We start from the raw sequence: 23,150 nt of genomic DNA on the forward strand, positions 1-23,150 counted from the left end.
TAGCAGACACGCTGGTCTCACGGCGGCATAAATCACAAGTGACTCCAAGTCAAGCATCTGCATGAACATAAAATCTGGATATTTAGAATCAGCATATACTTAGAGACAAGAAATAAAGTCAAGATGTTAGAAACTGCTGGAACAGTTCACAAAGCTTGACATTTTTCCAAGCAATAATAAAAAATAAAATCCATACTTGGCTACAGGTTTAATAAGAGGAGGTAAGAAAAAGGCTAGAATGTATATTTTCACCTCCATATGTGTGCCAAACCACTGCAGATATTAACAGGGGAGAGAATTGGACATAAAATAACCTCTTTTCTCTGCTGTTTGGGTTTGTGCAGGTGCCAGGAGCTATAGATGACCGAGAAACAGATTGATTTCTGCAAAATTCAGGAGCAGGAATTTTCAAGAACTTCTAATATCCTTGTGAAACAGAACATAAGCAGTTCTTCAGCAGTTGTGGCTTTGTCAGAATTCAATTTCTCAGTCATCTATAGCTCCTGGCAGCTGCCCAAATCCAACCCGGAGTCAAATAGCAGAACTTGGACAGCTTAAAATTTAAATATGAGAAATGGAGAGAATAAATCTTTCCGTTATTTACTGTACATTCCTGTAACCTTCACATTTGAATGAGAGCAAAGCAACCTGCACAGACCAAGAGAAATTGTTATGTAAAACACGTGAGGACAAGAAGGAAAAGCAAGTCGCGTATCTAGTCCCAGCACCCAAGAGCTACACCCAGATGGGAATGCTCCTCAGTAAGCTGGAGGACAATCACAGGTTTGCTCACAGAGGAATCCTTCCAAGAACTACCTTCCAGTAAATTCACAAGGCCAGACTGTTCAGGCTTATTTTATTCAGTGTTGATTTGTAAGAATGAAGGAGTTTAAGCTGGTGCAATTTTAGCCTCTTCTGCCAAATATATGCAGTACATGAGTGAGAATGAAACCGCCCTCTCCCACAGCCAGGGCCCAGCAACAGAGCAAAGTGATATATAATTCCATTTCCTCGATGTTTCCTCAAAACAACAACAACAAACCCACAACCCAGAAGAGAATTATTAAAAACATAAAATGAATTAAACAGTCACAAATCGTAGAGGAATGCAAAATATTCAGCATATGCTAGCTTTACAAGAAGGGAATTAAATCAAAAGAAGACCATAAAGAAAATACATTAAAATTTGCATTTAAAACTCGAGAATGAGAGTGTGTTTGCTGGGATGCTGCCACGCAGAGCAAGCACTCCATCAAACAGACCCACTGAGGATGAAAGAGAAGATGAAGCAGCCTTACCTCAGCACAGCAGCTCTTCCATCACTCCTTACACACCTGACCTGCCTGGTTTGGTAACCGATCTCCACCTCCCCAGGACGGTGGTGGGGTTTGTGGCCTTGAAGTCGCAATGTGCTTCGCTCTCCAGAACCAAAGTCTGGCATAGTCCTCGCTGTCAGGTCACTGTCTTTGGGCTGGGGCAACCGGCATTCACCCCAAGACCCTACTCGGAGGCTGTAGGTATGCTCCTCCTCCCCAAGAGGACACGGGGGAGTGCTGCAGGCTCTGGATTCAGTCAGATTTGGGCACGGGGCACCCCCATAGAGAGGGGCAGCAATGACTGCCCGTGTCCGGTGCTGCAAGCTCTTTGCACAGCCCGTGCCACACTTGGACCAGCTGGAGAACTCGGACACAATGCAGTCCCGTGGGCAGGGCACCAGGCAGGCTTGCTCAGAGGGCGGCTGTGGTGTGAAATACTCACATATTTCATTGGCAACAACAGTTCTGTTCAGCTTCTGGAGGCAGCGGACACTCCGGTGCTGCAGCCCATGCTGCGCAGTGACACAAGCCCCAGCTCCCACCTCACCACCAGCAAAGGCGACGAGCCCACATCTGTCCCATCCTGAAACCTCCCACTCAAACAGCTCCAGGTGCCAGTCGCAGACTTTAAAGCACCTCCTCTGGTTTTCAGGTTTGTCCTTCTGGTCACAGTTCGCGTGGTATGTTGTCCAGCCCTCTGTGTGGGTGCACCAGACAGCTCGACTCCGAATGCCCCCCAAGCCACAGTCACCTACGCAGCGGCCCCAGTGACCTGCAAAAGAAGGAGCGTTGAGAAGTGCCAGGCAATACCCCTGCCATGCATCTGTCCTGATACCCAGTAACATCCAAACCACAATCTGCCATGTATTAAAAAGTAAATAACTACCAGCCAGTCCCTCAAACTGTTTGAAAACTTCCTAAAGGCTGCAAGTCATTTCTCCTCCTAGTGTGCACCCAGCCCTCAACCCCTCATAGAAATGTGGAGGGGGAACAATGTCACCCCATCCCATCAGAAATTAAAGGCAGGTCAGGCACATTTCCGTGACAGTAAAACACATCCCAAAGCCTGAGGAAATACAGATATTAAATTTCACTTGTACAAATGAATATAAAAATGATCATAAAGGAAAAACAATCTAATAGGAAAAGAAAGTCAAGTTAGATAAAAGGAAAACAGTCTTAATAGAGCAATTAGTCAGTGGAATGAACTGCACCGGGAAGAAGCTGAACCCTCATCTGAGGTGATAAAACACCATAAGCACAAGAGAATACTCTTCATAGGAGATCAAAACCGGAGGAACTGCCTTGATACGACAGCGTGTGTGCTGCAGGATGGGTCCCGCTGGGTCATGTCTTCTTGCAGCACGCAGCACTAAGAGGTGACAAAGGTAGGTCATTTGGGAAGCGAAATGAAGCCAAAATTAAGCCCAGAAGTGTCAGGTTTGGTTCTGGAGAGCATGAACCTATAGATGTAATCATACAAATCTTGTTCAAAGATCTTTGAACTTCCTCAGACAAGGCTAAAGAGAGAGATGTTTCTGTGACAACATTATTCGCCCAAAAAATAATCTGAGGTCTAGAAAGTGCAAAATTGCCTGCAAACTGAAGAGAGGAGGTAGAAAAAAAAAGGGTCTCATCTCATTTCTATGTTTAAAAACTTTCCAATGCCTCATAACAGCTGTTTCACTCAGCAAGGACACTGTATACATAGTTCTCGCTTGAGAACACCCTGCAACTACCCCATCTTCTGTATTTTTCAAGGCAGAAAATGAACTTAAAATAAGTCGATTTATATTAAGAAATGCTCCTTCAGTCGTTTATAAAATTGATTTTAAAACTACGAGCATCAGTTATATACTTACACCACAAAACTAAACACACACCCAAGAACCAGAAGCAGCCTCTGAACTGCTGCAGTTATAATACCAGATATTTCATTCAGCTGATGGCTGTTTGGTTGCTAATCCCATTCTTTCTTCATGAATAGAGGAGTTAATCCTCCAGAGCCAGGGGCTTGACATTGTGTAATAAAAAATAACAACTAAATAAATAAATCCTGCTTTTTCCATTGTTAATAAAGGAGGAACAGTAAACAGGAATTGGATACAGCCAAGATTCTCCTCCAACACATCTTGTGCTCTTGCCATGTCCCCTCTGCGGATGCTCCTCATCCTCCAGGCCAGGACTGGCTCCTTCTCCCATGGCAGACAGGCAGAAAGCAAGAGGGGTTTTTAGAGTCATCAGCGTTGAGACAGCTCCAGCTTATGTTGAACCCTTCAGGATATACAAAAAACCTCATTGTCCCTTTTATGCCTCTATTACAAATCAGAAGACATCAGTGCAAGGTAAGAACTCAGCCACAGCACATCCCTTGCACGGGTAAGGCAGCATCAAACTACGTTGTGCTCTGTAAAGTGGACATACACTATGGGACAGGCTTCCAGCAGGATTCAGTGTGCTTACAAACCAAGCATTCATAAACCAAAACAAAATCTCTAAATAAGCTCCTGGGGATCAGTTACATGAGGAGGTTCATTGACAATTTAAATGTTTGTCCTTGATGTTCCACCTTGGTTTAAAAGAATATTCTTATACAAGTGCCAAGAAGATTCAAAACCAGACACTGGATTACGCATACACTGTCAAGTCTCTAAAAATAGTAGTCAAAATTCAAACCTCAAGTACTAGGTGGCCTTTATTAGCGAAGTACCTAGCACAAAGACTGAGCATTGCACCACAACTTTATCATGACCTTATTAAAACACCTGTTTCTCTGAAGCCATTCAGCAAAGGTAGTTTAATTCTTTGCCATGTGAACAGTTTCCATGCAGGAAGAGTTTGAGTTTCACTACTCTGTTTCTAAAGGAAAAGTTCAAGAGTAATATCATTTCACTGTGTGTAACAGTATTTTACTCACCAATAGGAGCTGGAAATGCAGTACACCAATTAAGGATTTACTCCTTATTGCTTAGGATAGCAAATAGCATTTAAAATAGCACTAAACCCTGCCATGGAGCAACACAAAGCAGTCATAGCAAAGGACTGGCCAAATTACACCCCCCAAACTTACCACCACTCCCCCACTAGTGCACAGAACTCATCCAGTTTGTACTTTTTATACATTTCTGGGTGTTGCTTGTGAACTACCATGTGTCATAGCTGCAGATTTACCAACCCCTACATTAACAGAACAGAGAGAAGCCTTGGCAAGAAGTGGCCATTATTTAATGTCAGATGTGAATTTAAAATGAAAAATTACCAAAAAAACTAAGTAAGGATGCATAAATAATTACATTATCATTAGACACATCACAACTTGCAATTATTCTCTGGCAAATGTGCTAAAAATGTTGCCTGCTCTTGGCATATCAAAAAAAGAAGCGTGAAAAATAAGGCTAGAAATTAAATGCAAATCCCATTCCCATAGATTTTTTTTTTCCCACTTCCTGATGATCTCTTCAGGACACAGCAGTAAACTTACTCACAATGTTTCATTGCTTAGTTAAATATCCTGTTCAGTAACTTAAATGAGAAGGATGTAAATACTTCCTAGGCAATAGTCTGCTTTGTAATTAGAATTATTTCTAAAAGAATCATGTTAAATTTACACTTTCCTTGAATGAAATCTGAATCAATTAGAAGAAACATCTCAGAACATTGTGACTATTATTAATAATAATAATAATTACATTTCATTAACAACCCACTAGAATTTAGGCATCAAGAGCCAGAACTTCAGAAAGATACAACTCCCAGTGTGAACAAGAAGCCATGGGTAATTCAAGCAGAAGACTAAACAAAATGTAATCTAATTCACAGTCATGTATAGAAAGAACAAAAAGATGAAGATAAAGGATGGGTATCGTCCATCTCCTAATCAGATACTGGATGAACGTTTGATCTCATCACAGCAGCACATGGGTAGGAGAATGAGAGACAGCAGACGCATGTTGAAACAGCAGAGTTCCCAGCTGATGTGAGGAAAAGTCTCATCACTGTGAAGATAACCCCTGGAACAGCAGGATCTCATCCTTGGAGGTTTCCAAGATGTGATTGAACAAAACCCTGGGCTACCTGGTGCAAAGTCAACATCAAGATTGCTCTGAGCAGAAAGTTCACCCAGATGACCTCCCACAGTCCCTTCCAACCTCTGTGAAGGAACACCTTAAAGTAAGGCTTCCTCCACCAGGACTTACTACCATGCCAAAAAAAGGTTTTCACTTAAAAATACCTCTGAGGTCTGCAAAGTACCAAGGAACCTGTGACAGCACAAACAAATCCAAAAGGAAACAAAGTAAAGAGAAACCTAATCAAATCACTCTTTCCAAAAATAAGAAGTTAAGCAAAACTTGCTTGGCTTGTACAAAGCTTGTAAGAGACAGTGGGATGGCTTTGTTTATGGAAAACTGCAAACAAATTATTCTTACAGTCTCTTCCAAGACATCTGTAACACCACGGGTAACTATGGCAGGAAAGGCATTAATGAATCAAGTCAATTAATAAAGAAAAACTGCACATTGTTCTCTTTGCCATCTTTGATCGGACAGAAAGGACACAGCACTATCATCCCCTTCAGCTGCTTTAATCCCTTTAAGAGCATGCAATAACACTGCAATTGGAGATTATTCCATGTACTGTGTTTCGATTTGCTTTTCCTGCTTGCGAGACCTACCTGCAATTATGCAATAATTATGTCTGGAAGGATACAGTGACATCTGCTCTTTGACACGCAGGTCACACAAGCACAAGGCGAGCAGGCTATTCAGACAATAATTACACATCACAGACAAAAAGAAACACCACTAAACATCAAAGCTAAAATAAGAATCCCAATAACTGCTTCTTAATAAGTATGCGATTGCTTAATAAGGATTGCTACAATAATTATGCTTTGTTTACTGTGACATTTAGCTTAATTGCAACCGTTTCACCATCTGAGATTTCATTCGACAATAAGCATCTTCCACAATTGTTCCTCTCCTGTAGCTGTGTATTAATTTGCAAACTCAGGACAAGATTAGCAATCAGCTAAGTGGAGTATCGTGTGATTTATTTCAAACAGGTATTTCGAACAGATATTGTCAGAGTCAAATCTGATCTACAAGGTCCTGACAGAACACAGAAAAATCTAATGGACAATCACTGTAATAGTCCTCCACTTCTTTGAGTTGCAGTAGCAAATTTGAGTGCAATTGTTCAGAAGCTCAACAATTTGATTTTAAACAGAGTGTACTAATTCTTAGACAAGGAACCCCAAATACCATGACACAGAAGTACAACTTCATTAATGCCTGCCTGAGGAATAATGCCACCAGACATGATGGTAACTCCAGTGTCCACTTTAACTGAGTATTTCTGTGCAAAATGCCATATAACCACTTTGGATGTCATACCAGCACCCTTCCACAGGAGCATGTTTATGTGAAGCAGAAAGCTTCAACTCATCCCGAGATGTCTGCAATGGGATAGCAACTGATTCAATCAACACATGAGCTTCATCCTTAGCGGCACATCCAACCAGTTCATTGTAACAGTGCTAAAAAATGAATTCCACTGAATTTTTTCCTCAGAACTGGTTATCAGCAACATTCCACCTCTCACATTAGAAATTTTCAGGAGATGTAGGGCATTTTTAAGTAATTTTATGATAATTAAGCCATTTTTAAGGAGTTTTGGCTGTTAGTTATTTACAATGAACCAAACTGATCAAGATGGTGTTCACCACCACATATTTTCACACCACTTAGTTTCCTCTTCAGTATGATGCAAAAGTGTTCCACATAATGCCAAGGAAAATATTTCTAACAATTCAGACAGAGATCTTACTACGCCAATGAAAGTCTTATCACTTCCACACCACGCTCCCTCCACGTCAGGGTCCTCACTCCAGTCACATCTCTTCTTGCAGACTTTGGGACCAACTCTGCACAGACTCTAGGATACCAGACCTGATATGTTTAGGTATTTTATATTATTAAGTAATATTAGAATAGCTGCTGTTATAAATATATTGTATAAGTGCCTGCTCCTTCGCTTGATGGAAAAGCCCTACTGTACACCTCCCCTGCATCTACTGACACATCTCAGCCAAGAAACAGCTTTCCTTCCTTGTCTGTGCTTAACAGTCTCAATTATTTTGCTATTTATTATTAAGAGCAATTCAGTAAAACACTTTCTGCTATAATTTGTATGAAAGACGTGATACAAAAGACAAGACTCTTCTACTATTTGTGATGTGTCACACAGGGCATATAAAATTCCTCTGATTCCTGGGATTAATTTTAAATACCTGCAGCACTTTTTTAAACTTTCATGACCTACACAAATGAGTAATTCAGCAACTTAGTTATTCATCTTATTTTAGATCAGAATAAGTGTGAGGTTTAGTGACTTAGCACTATGCAGCAGTTTGTTCCAATTCTACATTTCAGGTTTTTGCCTTATTATCCACACACAGTGACACTCAAGACACACTCCAGCAAGAAAGACATTCTGCAGGAAAATGTAATGAATGCTGCTGTTTATGAAAATTCAGTGATTTACTAACTCCTTGGCACTTGAAGGCAGGACTTCTCAATATTAAGCACTAATGTAAACTGCATTAGCTGAGCTACTCAATCATGTGCCCACACCCCAGAGACACTGGGGAAAATGCTCTTTTCTTTCAACTCTTAGTTCAGGGGGTAAAAAACAAAAACCTGAGAAAAAAAACCCAAAACCAAAAAAACCCACACCAACCCCCACATACCAAAACATTTCCATAATACTCATCTGACACATTTTGAGGGTTTGTGAGAACAGACTTCTTGTCTTGATAGGAACTGACATTAGGACATGAGGCTGTGATGTACATGAAGTTATGTATACTATAAAAACAAAAATTATAAATAGATGTTACCAGGTTACAACCATGAGGATGCGTACTGCATGTGAGATTAAAAATGTCTCCATCCTGGATTATAGATAGTTATAATCAAACTCTGACCTTTTTAAAATTCTAAACATCTATGAAAAACAATTCCTTTTAAAACATAGTAGCCTTTATAAGGTGTTTGTAAATGTAACCTTAATAGAAAATGCAGCTGAAAAATGTTTCTTCAGTTACCCCACCTTGACTTTGGGACTTACATTACCCAACAGGAACTATTATTTCCCTGTGAAAAACACCCAGCATCGACAGAGAATTGGTTACACACCATCTCCTGCAACACAAACTGCCTGGGGAACCAGAGGAAATACACAACTGTTGCTGGACACTCAGCTCCACAATACCTTCTCCTGACCCCCAGTCTCCTCTCTACTCATGTTCAAATCTTCTCTGAGTCACAGGGAAGCTTAGATCCCTCCAAGCACAAAGTAAGAGGTTGAGGAGGTCTGTTCTGGTATTTGCAGGGAAGGAGAAAGAAGCTTGATATATTTATGACTGGGATTATCGCACACTTGCCTGTAGGAACTGGGTGATCCAGAATCATAGAATGGTTTGGGTTGTAAGGGATCTTAAAGGTCATCAAGTCCCAACCTCCCGTCATGGGCAGGGACACCTCTCACCAGCCCAGGCTGCTCAAGGCCACATCCAACCCGCTCTTGAACCTCTCCACGGAGGGGGCAGCCACCACCTCCCTGAGCAACCTGTGCCAGTGTCTCACCAGCCTTGTAGTGAGAAATTTCTTCCTAATATCCAATCTAAATCTACCTCCTTCCAGTTTAAAACCATTCCCCCTCATCCTTCAAAAAGTCTCTCTCTTTCAGGTAGTCCCTTAGGTACTGGAAGTCTGCTATAAGATTTCCCTGGAGACTTCTCTTCTCCAGACTGAACAAGCCCAACTCTCTCAGCCTCTCTTCATAGGAGAGGTGCTCCAGCACTCTAATCATCAGAAGGCCCACTCCAGTTTTACACAGATCTTTACACATCAGTGGGTTAAGTCCAGCAAGCTTTTCATAAGGTTTTTTCTGCTTTTCCATAGGCTGGCTTCCCTCACCATCACTCTGAGTCAACACCTAGGTCTCACCCCACGTCCCCATCCTGCTAACAGCCCCATGACTGGTAGGATCCCTACAGAAGGCAACGTGCTCGGATCCAGAAGACACCACCTCATCCACATCTCAACAACATCAAGACCAGCAGTAAGAGCCTCCCAAAGGACCCACGCCAGGAAACGCACTGTCAGAGGTTTGCTACAGGTTCAACACCCGCTGGGTATTCGAGCTCCCACGCACAGAGAATTTTTCTCTCAGTTCTGCAGTACTTCATTACCTGGCAAACACCACAGATACTGCCATACCTTCTTCCACACCGTGACAACTGCGGTTTCTAATTTTCTTCCCCTTTCACGAAGCTTAAATTATCTATTTTTTTTCACTGAAACAATAGCAACCTTCTGTTTTTCAAAACTTAAAAAATCTAAAGAATTTTTTTTCCCACACAATCGTTTCACAGGGAATAATACCCCAATCTGCACACCTGCAAAGCCTTTCTGAAGCAGCAGAACTTACTTCACATGCACACAATGGCAGGAGCCCCTGCACCCTTCTCCAAGCATAACTTGAACGGAGAACTACATTTTCTCCTCCTTGGCTTCATGCCATTCTCAACTCACATATTTTATAACCCACCACAGCACAGAGACCAGCAAACTTCTTCAGACAACACAGCGATCCTACTGAAACCCAGATCTGCTCACAGAGGTGCCACCAGGTCTGGCTGAGGTTAAAGGCCAGAACCGCGCTAACAGCCTCAGCAGAGCTGATGTGCTCACACCAAAAGATGTGTTACAGGGTTACTCTCCAGATGAGACCTCCAATGAGCCCCAAGGGGGGCAGCCCCTCTGCCCATGGGTATCCGTTCGCTCCGAAGCAGATGTGGGGCTTCCCTGGACTCTTGGAATACAAAAGGCAGGTGGTAAAATATGGGCACCACGCACAGAAATACCTCCTCAACCGTATGGACCAGACAGTTATTATTCTTAATAATTACAGAAGAGCTATGAGATGGACAGGATTTCCCACGGTGCCCAAACCGCTGCTAATTAGTATTTCTGCAGAGATGGAGAACACTGACAATAACAGCTCCCTGTCAACAGCATAATTAATTCATGTGAAAAAGACTATTTTTAAATATGTGCACAATTGATTTTGTAAAAATTGGGCAGAGGTTAGTGTAGAACTCTACAAATTACTTTTACCACATACTTTCTCTCTTTTTTTTTTTTACAGTCCATATTTAATTATCCACTTTCAATTATTTATAATTAAATTTCCATTTAATCTAGACACTCTTCTTAAATGTTCCAAATTCTAGAGGAAAAAGTATTTTAGAAAAGCACAAATCTCTACAAGACTTGGAAATAGCTGTGCAGGAATAAAAACTACAAGCAGCGATGCCAAAATCTGGGCTGATAAGTAAATCAATCCACTTGCCTCGCGGATGCTGTGAGCCCAGGCTGCTGACAGAAGGAGCCGCTGAGCCTCGAGCAGCATCTAATCAATCTAAGAGGGCCAAAGAGTTTAAATTCCCAGTGTAAACCAGGATGAAGGGCTTTAAGATGGTTTTTACTTTGAGGAAGAGTGACAGGGATATAGAAAATACAAAAGCAAAAGAAAAAAAAAGCCCAACTGGACACACACATACAAAAAAAACCCCAAACCAAAACCACCACACACACACAAAAACAACCCCACAAAACTTAAAATTAGTAACAAAAGAAAACTCCACCCAACAAACCCCCAAAACCCCACAACCACATAAACCCACCAAAAACTAATTAAATCCAATTCACAAAAATTCCTCTGGGAGTAGATTATTACAAAAGGAAGGCAATGGCATAGACATCCATTTCCAGTTTGATATTATTCCCATCACATCATAAATTCAGCTTCTTGATTGCAAGGTCCAGGAGAACAGAATAACTAAAATACTTGAGTTTGCACTCAGAGAACATGATCACATTACCTCATTCAGACTTGCAGGTGGTAAGATTAGACAAGTCTTGGGAACCTTGTGACAGGAATTACAAAATATAAGCACAGCCTACCTAGATAGGTAGGTGAAGTGAAGAAAAGTATCTCCATCCCATCTGGAGGCAGATTTTGCGAGGCATCGTTCCAAATGACTACACATGCCGGTGAGCGATAGCAAGCGTTGTCAGATTTAAGATCTGTGCATCAGGCCAGACTGTGTTACCCTGTGATGCTTTTGAACTTTTTTTTTTAAAAAAAAAATAAAGACAAATACTAGCCCATTAGCCATATCCAGTTGTTGGAGAGCAGGACATGGCATTTAAGAAACCCCCCCATCCAGAGAAGCTGCCCCTCTGTCACAGTCTTCTGCAAACCCATCTCCCAAATGAGAGCAACAAAACCTACAACGGGGGCAATAAAGCATTACAACAGAAGGACTGCTTTTATGCTCATTTTATTTTTTAATTTAGGGATTTTTTTTCATTTTTCCACTGAGTTAGATTCCTTGGAGCAAAATCCTGTAACGCTTTAAGGGTAAACAGAAGACAGTGCTGCAGTCATGGCCATAAATCTGTGTCAGTCCATTAACGTGAGCACAAGCGTTGCAAGTCCTGCAGCGAGGGGACAGAGTGCTAACCCACAGTAGCAGGGTGAGAACAAACACATTTCGGGGAGGGGGCTTGTTCTGGGTTTTTATTTCAGTATCTACACTGAAGAAATAAAATTGAAAGTAGAACATCAGTTTAAATAATTCACAGATGGGATCGTTCAAACATCAAGTCGCCCACTAAAATTATTCAGAGGTCAGCCTTACAGTACTGGTAGATCTTCACTACCTTTCTGGCAGATGTTTTGCTTTCATTATTCTTAATTTATAGTGGTCACACGTTTCTGAACAGTCTTCAGCTATCAGTGAAATCCTAACAGACGAGCACCTTTACATACACCTTCAGAAGCTTCAGCCCCAGGGATAGAACTGCATCCTTTGAGATGTTTAAGCAGCTGAGGAATATACACCCTGAGGATGCCTTCGCTGGCATAGATCTGGGTTTCGTTTGAAAACCCACTAAGAGATGTGGCGGGGTGCAGGGAGCACTCCAGTGTTCTGCCAAGGCCATTGGCTGAGCAGGGAAGAACGATTTTGAACTTGGAAACCTGGTCACTATTGCTATCAAAGATACCACACTATGGTGTTCTGAAGTAAAACAGTTAGTGTGGAAAAACACAGGTTACAGACACACACATGCCATATGCGTTATTTTTACATCCAAATTCAAGCCTCTGCTTTTACAGTGCTAGCCCACACTTTGCAATGGAAGGTTCTGAGAAACAAACGTTCTTATACATAAGTAATCATTTAACAAGGCCTCAAAAAACCGTAGCCCTTAATAGATTTAATTAACAGGTTAATGATGTGCATAGCGTGCACACTCTCAAAAGCAAAGATTTTCACATTAAGCTTGTTTCAGTTTGGCAGAAGCAGCTTTCTGTAGCATATCTGTGCTAATGTAATTACACATCTGGTACTTCTGCTGCCTTCAATTGCAGAGATATTTATAAACAGTGCTCCTAATTTACACAAGAGTACCTAGCTGTTCTAATGCTTTACACTACAAATAAAGATATTTGCATGAAAATTCAACTGAAAGAGTTCTCTTTTGTAGCCCTGTGTGACTCTAGTCAATATATAAAGTGATCATTTAGCCTGCAAAATAAACCTAGCACGCTGCTGTAGTGACTGCCTGTGAAACCTGGAGAAACCAAGCATCTCTCAAGTTCACCTTCACATAAAGGGGTCAAGTACAAAATTTTTCAGACAGTTTAAATTAAACATCAGCATTGGTAATCACTGTGTCACCAACATGGCAAAACTGATGGTTTAAAATATCATTTCTCGGCGCCGTTCATTCATCAACCTCACCGTAACTGAGCAATGAGCGAAAACCAGGCCAGAATAATGGGAGTCCCACGGTCTCTCTCTCCCAGTATTGTCAAGAAAATGCAGTGGTTATTAATTTAAATATGCTTCAGAGAACAAATCACAACTTCAACTCCTTTTCAAGAGAGCAAAGAGCCCTTCCTGCCTTGCGTTGCTTTCAGTTCAATTTAGGTGATGTTTAGGTTCATCATGATAGCACCTGAAATGCCACAACTTAAACAGTGACCAATACCCTTTGTTTGCTTCATATTTTAAGTCATAACCAATTAAAAAAATCATATTTAATAAAAGGAAAATAATAGATGTGTGAGCATGCATAACTTTGCTGTGAAATATATATACACACATTTTTACATATGTATATACAGGCTAAGATATTTATATCCAAATTATTCCATTTTGTTCACATTTTGGAATTAATCAGTGAAGTTTTCATTCAGTCTCTACCTGATGCAACAGAAGCACAAGGACAACGTCATGACTGCTGTATGGGTTCTGAAACACTGTAGCCAGCTCCTACCCCTACTCTTGAGGAGACACTTCCAGTGTCCTGGAGGTCACAACGGGGGCTGTGGATACCTCTGAAGATGATGTGGATGGTCAGACAATGGACAAAACACTGAAACTTGCTCATCTAATTACTCCAAACCCCCTTATGGTAATCTGGACAGGCGGAGCTAGGAGTGTTTTGGGGGGACAGGGGAATAAAACCACTTAGCTAATACCGAACCACAGATTTCAAAGGGCATTTAGCTTTGCTGCTTTTATGAGTAAGCTGTTTCCATATGAACCAGCTCATTAGCATGTCCCAGCTGGTTCATTAACCAGAACATGGAGATTCAGTATCGCCATAAGGAAACAATAAATTGCTATGGAAAGAGTTTTCTTGAGAAATGGAGTGGGTTACCTGGGCTTTTCCAGAAGGAAATCCAGCTCTCAGTCTTCTCCCCAGGCAGGATTAGAGAACTGCAAAGTTCACTGCAAAGTTAGTGTACCCATCCACAAGCTGCAGCACTAATAAATCTGTCTACACCCTCAACTGATGGACAACACTCAGCTACAGAAAAATCAGACTGGTAGTTCTGTGAAAGAAGGGAAATCAGTTTTCCCACTAAGGACGCTGAAATAACTGCTCTTAATTGAGTTTTCTTTCAGGGAGCGTTCTTTAATTCAATCAAGAGACTTGGAAATAGGCCTCCATTAGAAATGTCTATTCCTTTCCTATGAATCCCATAATAAACATTACTCAGAATATTCTGAAGTAAACCCAGCCAATTTGATTTGAGATCCTTTTAACAGTAAGCCCTATATTTTACATGCACAAATAGAAATGACTGGTCAAATGGCAGAAATCAATGAAGTGAGCTAAGAAAATGTAATCCATATTAATTAAATGTCAAAAACATTCACAGTCTGTCCTATTTGAAGTTTAGAAATTCAAGATATTCTTCGTCTTTGAAAACTGACCTTAAATGACTTGAGTTCTAAGTCAGTTTTTTTAGTTAACAGCAAACCTTGATGGTACTGCAGAAAGTGGGTTCCAAAAAATATAAACAGAATGCACCTCCATGGTGAATACTGCACAGGTTCAGGTGTCTTGAAAACAAACTCCAAAAACATAAAGATTTTTTTTTTGAGGAATATTTAGTGTTTCTAGGACATGTGTTTTTTTACAAATCATGTTAAATTCTTTCTTAGACTAAAATCAGTATGTTCAGTATTAACCATTTCTACTTTACTCCTTTAAAAATTAAGGAAAGTGTCTCCTGGACCTCTGAGCTCAGTCACTGAGAAGGTAAAGTTGACAGGTTTGTCATAGTTTCCCCTATTTAAAGGTTTTAAACAGCTCCACCAATTACACCAGTCAGGTTTATTGTCTCATCACTCCTCCCAAATCATTTTGCTGCACCATCTTCCCATTCTCCTGAGTATTCTAACTTAAGCCAGTGAAACAATGTTGACAGGCAAACTAAGCAACTAAACACTTTCCTACATTAATTTTTACACATACAAATACAAATTATTAATGATTACTCAGGCCAACGTTTCCATTCATCTAAATTTGTCTGATTGCAATAGTTGCTGCCCAAAGAATTCTCCCCTGATAGTGACAGATGTGCAATCGCACACCATCTCCATGTGACAGCCTTATTTTCTGTCACATACAATTGGTTTCCACCAGACAAAGAAAGCAGAAGGTTCCCACCATGCATCCAGACAGCCTCACATCAAACTCTGTGATAAAGACCTAAGCTACATTCCTCCACCAGCATGGCTTCTGGCACTTTTTTCTGGATCATATTTCCCTATATCACCTTTGCCCTTCAGGACATCCTCCCACGGGATCCTAGTTTCCTCAACAAGCTATAAATCCACAATCAAGAGATCAGTGAAGGACCTTTAATGTACTACTTGCCCTCCTCTCTTTCCTCAGGATCTTAATCTCCACCATCTCATGGTCACTGTGGTCAAGTCTATCGATTAGGACAAGGGGGAATGGCTTTAAACTAAAAAAAAAAAGTAGACTTAGATTACATATTAGGAAAACTTCTCTACAAGGATGGTGAGACGCTGTCACAGGGTGCCCAGAGAATCTGTGGCTGGCCCTGGCTCTCCAGCAGGGTTCAAGGCCAGGTTGGATGGGGCTTTGAGCACCCTGGGCTAGTGGAGAGTGTCCCTGCCCATGGCAAGGGGGTGGGACTAGATGGGCTTTAAGGTCCCTTCCAGCCCAAACCAGTCTATGATACCATCCTATGATGAGCACATTCCTGACCAGTTCTTGCGTACCCTTCAATAACCTGTTTTGTAGATCACCACCTGAAGTGTATGCAGCACCCACATACAAAGGATGCGGTGCAGAGAAGCAGAGGCAGGGAATGAGACGTGATGGGGTGCAGGCTGGCAGTGGAAAGCCCACTGCTACTGCTAACTCACTAGTGGTCAGTGAGAGAAATGTGCACCTGGAGCAGGACAGCACTGGCTTGGGTAGAGACAAAAAGGTGCCATATACAGTAAATCAGGGTGTAACATGGACCAACTGAGAAAGCTGTAAAACTGCCTTAGGAAAGTAATGATTGTGGATGAAAAAACATGCCAGGAAATTTATGGCCCCATGTTAGGATCTTCTTCCTTACTCTAGGAAGAAAAAAAACATTACCACGAACATCATATTCCTCCTAGGGAAAGGCTCCAGATGCTGACAGCCACTACAACGAGGACGAAACCACCAGCCTCAGGATACAGAGCAGCAGCGTGAGCGTAACACTAGGAAAGATGTGGAGACTGAGAAATGTGTATGTAACAATAACTGCATTACTCTCTTGTTTTAAATGTAGACTAATAATGATGAGGCTCTTAGGATTTCAGTTACACTAACAGTAATTAATTGGTTATACTTCTGTCTAACATGTGCTTCCTCCTTGCCCAAGAGCAGGGAGAGAAAAATGTACCTTAAGACAGACACACTTCGTCTTCCCTGGGAGATGGGCTCTTCTCTTGGTCCATACACATCTGTGGATTTTCATTCCTGCAAGTACAGCCCCAAGCCCAATCCCTGCTGCAATTAAACATGATGGAGAATCACGTTCTCCCAAACCAGATCGAGCAGAGCACTCTGCCAGATCGCTGGTAAAAACACAGGGGCCTGCTGGAACGCAGCACATTCAAATATCTTAGTCTTGGGAATAAATCAGATTCAGATAGCTGTTTAAGTAGAAATAAAGATGTTTAGCACCAGCCCTCTTGGAAAGATTCTTTCCATTCATTAGATGCTGCAATACCTTAGAAAAACAAGTTTGACTACGGCTCTCTGAAGAAAAGACAGTTCACTACAGCTCTCCAAATGCAAAGTTCAGAATCTCAGGTACTGTGACAGACCTTAATCTTTTCAAATAATTAATTTAATTTCACATGTAATAACTGAAGAACATTGTGCATGACAAAAGTATAACAGCCTCTTTTTTTTTTAATACCACCTAATCATACCATTTTTATAAACTCTTCCTTAGATTAAGTCCCTTGTCAAGTTTCATATGCAAATAAACCCATCCATAACAAGGCTGTAGGGTTTTTTTTACACTCAGTTTATGGGCAAACAGATTTTCTCCATCAAAACTCTGGTGAGGTTCAGAAACCTCTGAACCTTTTCATGGCCACCTTAAACTCCTAAATCATGCAATTAAAATGAAACTGCTTATACAAACTATGTTGAAATATTAATTCAGCATCAAGCATATACATAAACGGTACAGAGCAGTAACAACAGCATATGTCATCTGACCCACAAGGATTACAGCTCTCAACAGCTGGACTGTGAGCACACGTCACTGGGTGCCAATCACACAGATAAAAGCTAGGTGGGTTTACTGATCACAATGCACATCCTCTGCCCCAGGGAGGAAAAAGAACAGCTGCTACTTCCTGTAAAATCCTTCACATTTCCTCTCTTACGGGAATTCAAGACCCAGACAAATGAATTGGTTGGGCAGGCAGGAGAACTCATTAATTTCTTCCAGTCTAGATTTATGTATGCATTTGCTAACTCAAGGAGAAAAATGCTTTTACAAGAAGACCAAATATCCTCCCCTACTACATCCATGTTCTCCATGCTCTCAGGGGGTTACGAGTATTAGGACTGCAGTTACTAGACAGAAATACCCATAGCATCATCTTCCAAAGAAGACAAAGGGCCAAGCTCTGCTCTCTGCTATGTCAACATCAATTCATGGTGAGCAGAGCCCACATTCCTACTCTGTTCTTCATTTATCTCTTCCCTGCATTTTGGATGTCCAGTCAATTACTAAGTTTCACTGATGAACCTCAGTTTGCCAAGAAACATTTTAAGCAATGTCTTTGTACTTCCAAATGGATATCAAACTGTTAAATAATTTCTTTTAAGATGTCACAGGAAAGAAGCCAGTATTGACTTGGACTCACTTCCAACTGAAGCCTAATCCATATTACAATAATAATGTAAATTATCACTAAGGAGCGGCTAGCCATTGTGGTCAGATCACATGGCAAGCAGGCAAGCTCAACCAATAGGTAAACTGTAAGGGAGAATGGTAAATGTGCTGATTATGTAAATGAAAGTGTTTGAAGTCAGAGATGCGGGCCTGTATTTCACTGATAAAATGCGTAAAATAGGAAAAGACACTGCGTAAGCAATTAAATTTAACTTTTTAATCAATAAAAGGGAAACTGGGGCCTAAATCCACTTTATAGGATTTAGGAATCAAAGTCTTCCTGCAAGTCAAAGACAGCTGTGATGCCCGTTTAACTAAAGGGGAACTTATCGTATGACAAAAATGTCACATTCTGTCTTGATACCACACACAAGAGAGTCATCTATCATTAGATCAAATAATTTGGCAGTAACGATTCTCCTGATCTGTAGTTCTTGCTGGCATCCTTTGTAAATAAATAAAGCTGTGCTTGCAACAGCTTTGATGGCGGCATCTCACAAGAGTTTGACGGATGGGTCTACCTGTCCTTGTTAGCACTTTGGATTTGCTTTTTGTAGGTCCACTATTTCTCCATAGACTCCAGAATTAGGAAGCATGATGTACCTTTAAACTGGCACTTCATTTCATGACACCAAGGCTAGCAGAATTTAGGATGGTACCAAGGTGTCCAAGAAGATGCAACCCAAGCTGTGAAACACTAAGTTGGAGCGTCATTTTGATTTCACTACTGCCTGCCAAACACAAGAGTCCACTTAATTTTTCTTTCTGTCCTCACAGATTTCTCTATGTTGTCACATCAATGCAGCACCATCTGGCACCAAACACCAACTCCTCTTCACAAAACCTCTCCAAAAAGCCAACATTTTCTACAAGCACTGCTTATGCCAAACTTCTTCCACTGCCCTTACACACAGAATCACAGAATTGTAGAGGTTGGAAGGGACCTCAAGAGATCATCGGGTCCAACCCCCAAACTGCCTGTGAACTGCTGCTCACCATCATACCTTCAAGCACTGCTGCCATATCCATTTATCTAGTCTTTGAAGTCCTGTACAGTGTTACACTCTTATTAAAACCACACTGATATTCCCACGTGTGACAAGCAACTGAGATATGCATCCACCTGTAGCATATGTACATAAACACCCGTTCAGAGATATTTATTGATGAAAGTGTAACTGAAAAATAAATCTGCAATGTACAGTCAAGGCTGTGTTGGTCAGGCTTCATTCTAAAAAGCACAACATGACTACCATCTGTAATGCCTTTGATAGTTCGCTAATTAATGATCAAGAATACATTTGCTTCAGCATAATTTTATGCTTTTATATGGATATCTTATTTGATTATAATTATCACAGACTGTAGAAGTTTATTAGGGCCAATCATTGCTTAATGCAATTAAAATCCCAAGGGAACAATATGAAGTAATTTTTATTGGGGGAAATGATGAGAGCTTATAACCAAAAGGGAGCAGACTCATCTATTGCAATTATTCCAAAATATAAAATTAAAACAAACTGCATGAATTTTTCAATACATTTTCATGAATACCTGAGTTAAAACAATCAGTAGATGTTAGAAATTAAAGAATGAGATGATCCTCGGGCCCCTTAGAGCTCCTCCAAGCCTTCACCTCTTTGGGGAAGGGATTATGCAGCCCTTTTCTCCTCCTGGATGAAATCACCCACTCCCAAAATAGCTCCCTGGGATATTGCCTCCGCTTCCCAACCCTGTTAACACAACACCTCTAATTCTTTCTCTTTCACAGCACTGTGACACTTCCTATTAAAATGAGTCTAAAAACCATTTCTTTACAACACAAATAATTATTTGTTCTTTCACCCAGAGGTATTAACATGAAGATTGGAGGGTAAAAACAATACAAAGTCTCCATGAAAGGATTCTATGTACATACATCTTATCCTGTTCTTTTATACATTTTTTGACTACCTCCACCTCAGAGCTGGTAAAACAAATTATTCTCTTTCCCATTCTGTCATTCTCTCTCTCCATTGTCATCCTAAAGGTGTTCCTTTTCTTTCTCTGCCCAGACAAGAGCCTTTCAGGTTTGAGTATGCTCTTTACCCCAAGACCTGCTTAAGAAAAGCAATACGTAGCCTGCTGATGGGTGCCAGAATGTGATTTATTTCCCATTTCACAGTTTCCCCACAGTTTCCCCTGAGAACCCAAGTAATCACTGTGAGAACATCTCATCACTGCCACTGTTTCAGTCCCTTTTGCCCACCCCACCCTCCTCCTGCAGAGCATCTTTTGATTTAACATCTTGCATTTAACTGAGATAATATTATAGTGTTCTGAAAATGTTGAGTTTTGAAAAATAAATCTTTGGCAACTTTTATGCGTTGGACGGCTGTTTGCACAGCTGTTTCCAACCCATACAAAGTTCCACTACAGCTTGCATACACCATTTTCTCATCCCTTTAACCATTTTGTACTTCCAAGGACCAAGACCCACTATCTGACACACCAGACAAAACCTGGAGGGAAACCAATTTAAAGTCTGGCTTTACAGAAGCTAACTTACATTTGCTCAACACACACAGACTTTAGAAAATCACCTGTAGAGGAAGAAAAGGCAGATCAGGAAATCACACCAGCCAGCGTTATCTGAAGAGAATAGCCTCCTTCACCAGGCATCCACCCCAAGCTTAGGAAGCAGCACATTCCTGCTGGGATATTTACATCAGGGAGGGTTTTCCCCAGTAGGTACGAGCAGCGGGCACTCAGAGCACCAGGACAGCTTCACCACCATCAGCTGCCAAGCAGGAACCAAAGAGGAGAATCACCAGAGCAGAAAAAAATTGGCTTCAATATAAACTGTCTTTCTCTGATTGTTCCTATGAATTACAGAAGAGAAATATCATAACAGTGAACCGTGACTGGCAGTGAACTATTTTCCTAAGTACACTTAATAGCGCAGAATATATGCATTTCTTCTTGTGTCAATATTCCACTGTGATAGCTTTTCTCCTGAGGCTTAGAGAAATCCTTCCACCGCTAATCCTGTTTTCCAGTGACAACTTAAGAACTTAAATGGCAACAACTTCCTATTTCCAGTGCTAATTCACAGATTGCCAAGGTTTTACCCCCCCACCTCCCCCCCCTGCTGTTCTACCCATTCAGCAGCACTCCGTATCCTCCCAGAACACACGTTGGAAGGGTTCAGCCCAATGGCTCCTCAAGGGGTAGCACAGATGGTTTGGGAAGGATGGGAAACCACTTCTTAAATTATATGTTTGCTGATTTTTATTTCTCTTCTTTTAAAAGAGCATTAGAGTCATTTTAGATCTTAGATCAAGGCCACTTAGCTCAAGGCAGTGATGCTTAACCTCTCCAGCTCCACTGGACACACGAGAGTTGGCACCTCAGTTTTGCAGAAGAGGAGCGGACTGTAGTTTGTGATATATGAAGGATTGCTATTTATTTCAAATGCTTCTGCTTGTCTGGGGAAAGAAAAAACACAAAGCCAAAACCAACCAACCAAAAAACCCCACCACTCTGCGGTGAAAACTCTAACAAATCAGTACTGCCTGCATTTGGCAATTTATTTGCAACAGCTAGTAAGTCCAACAACAAGCTTGTGCATTCGCAACAGCATCTGGAATAGTCACCGCTGTGTAGTTAATCACAACACTTGCCAATTATGAGCTGCAACGAATTATAACACAATTTAATGAACACGATATTTCAGCGCTAATAAGTTGGCAACATATATATATCCAAAAAGATGTAGGAACAGCATACGGGCTCACTTTGGGCTTCCTGTACCAGCTAACCCCTCTGTGGCTGACATCTAATGGCACGTAAGGTACTTCCTTCCCTGTCACACCCCCCCCACAATTTTTCAAGTTACTGCTGCCAATTCCAAAACAGAGTACTACTGCATCCCAGAATGGAATACTATACAGCCAGAGCCAGCGCCTGTGGAAGTCACTGGAACACTTAGATATATTTGTTCTGTATTTTTAGGATTAAAAAAAATAAATAATTCTGTGCCAGCAGTACGACTCAATGCCAATTAAACATTAACACCTCAGGCGTTTTCCTTCTGGTTTGATACTCAATTCTACAAATGTAAGTTCAAAGGGAAGAGATTTTTTTTCAAACCCACATTTGGGTGTATAATATGTTCCCTATGAAATGGAAATCACTTGATCACCTTGCATTAGTGGCTAGTGTAGAAACCAAAATGAACCAGTGTTTTCAAAAGGCAAAATACTACATTTAAACATCCCACATAGATATTCAGGAATTTGCATCCTACTATTGCCCAGCAGTTTCACATTTCACACATTCCCAGCATCCATACATATGGAGCTGGAATCACAAGTAACTCATTTGTACTGGCTAGGTGTCAGGACCTAAAGATAAAGCTATAATATGTATTCCTGATAGTTCTGTAAGACCAAACACTGCTGCTGAGAGGACGGGGTGTGCACTCACCAACACAGCCTGGCCACGAAGGGTCCTAAAGGGATGAGCACTCTCCCATTAACGAAGAGCAATGGGTTTCTCCAGAAGCAAACCAAGTGCACCTAGGTCAGATCCACACACTGACCTTCTCCTCAGAGAAGCTCCTCTTTCACATATACAGACAGCAGTGAGGTTCAAGCTAGTCTTTCTCTATACCTCTGAATTTGCCAGCTGCCTCAGTAGGAATCTGAACCTGTGAGTCACTCCTAATTAGGGCAGTATTTTAAAAAAATAGTTAGTAGGCACTAAGTGTATAAATCCTTGCTTTTAAGGTGGCGTATCCCATTAATTACCTGAAATGTTTTCAAGCCTCTAGCTATCCCTGAAAAGCAGATGCTGAAATGGTCTATTGAGCCGCAAAATGCTGAAAACTAGGAAGATTCATGGGAATAGACAGGAAAGGACTTAATTCAGTACAAAATGGGTAAAAATAGAAGTAGGAAAAGCATGCACATGCCTTCCACTGTGAATACTTTT

The 23,150-nt window shown here is 41.1% G+C and overlaps 1 protein-coding gene across 1 annotated transcript in view; it reads right to left on the reverse strand.

The window, feature by feature from the left end:
- Positions 1-23,150, reverse strand: part of THSD7B (thrombospondin type 1 domain containing 7B) — a gene marked incomplete at both ends in the record, with an annotated part of 263,012 nt that overhangs the window by 206,966 nt on the left and 32,896 nt on the right. The window contains one exon of the mRNA XM_084264455.1: positions 1,299-2,088. Coding sequence (XP_084120581.1) covers positions 1,299-2,088 — 790 coding nt within the window. The remainder of the gene's footprint in view (positions 1-1,298; positions 2,089-23,150) is intronic.

The sequence above is a fragment of the Gallinula chloropus genome (assembly GCF_964237585.1).
Source record: "Gallinula chloropus genome assembly, chromosome: 5".
In the NCBI taxonomy this organism is placed as follows: Eukaryota; Metazoa; Chordata; class Aves; order Gruiformes; family Rallidae; genus Gallinula; species Gallinula chloropus.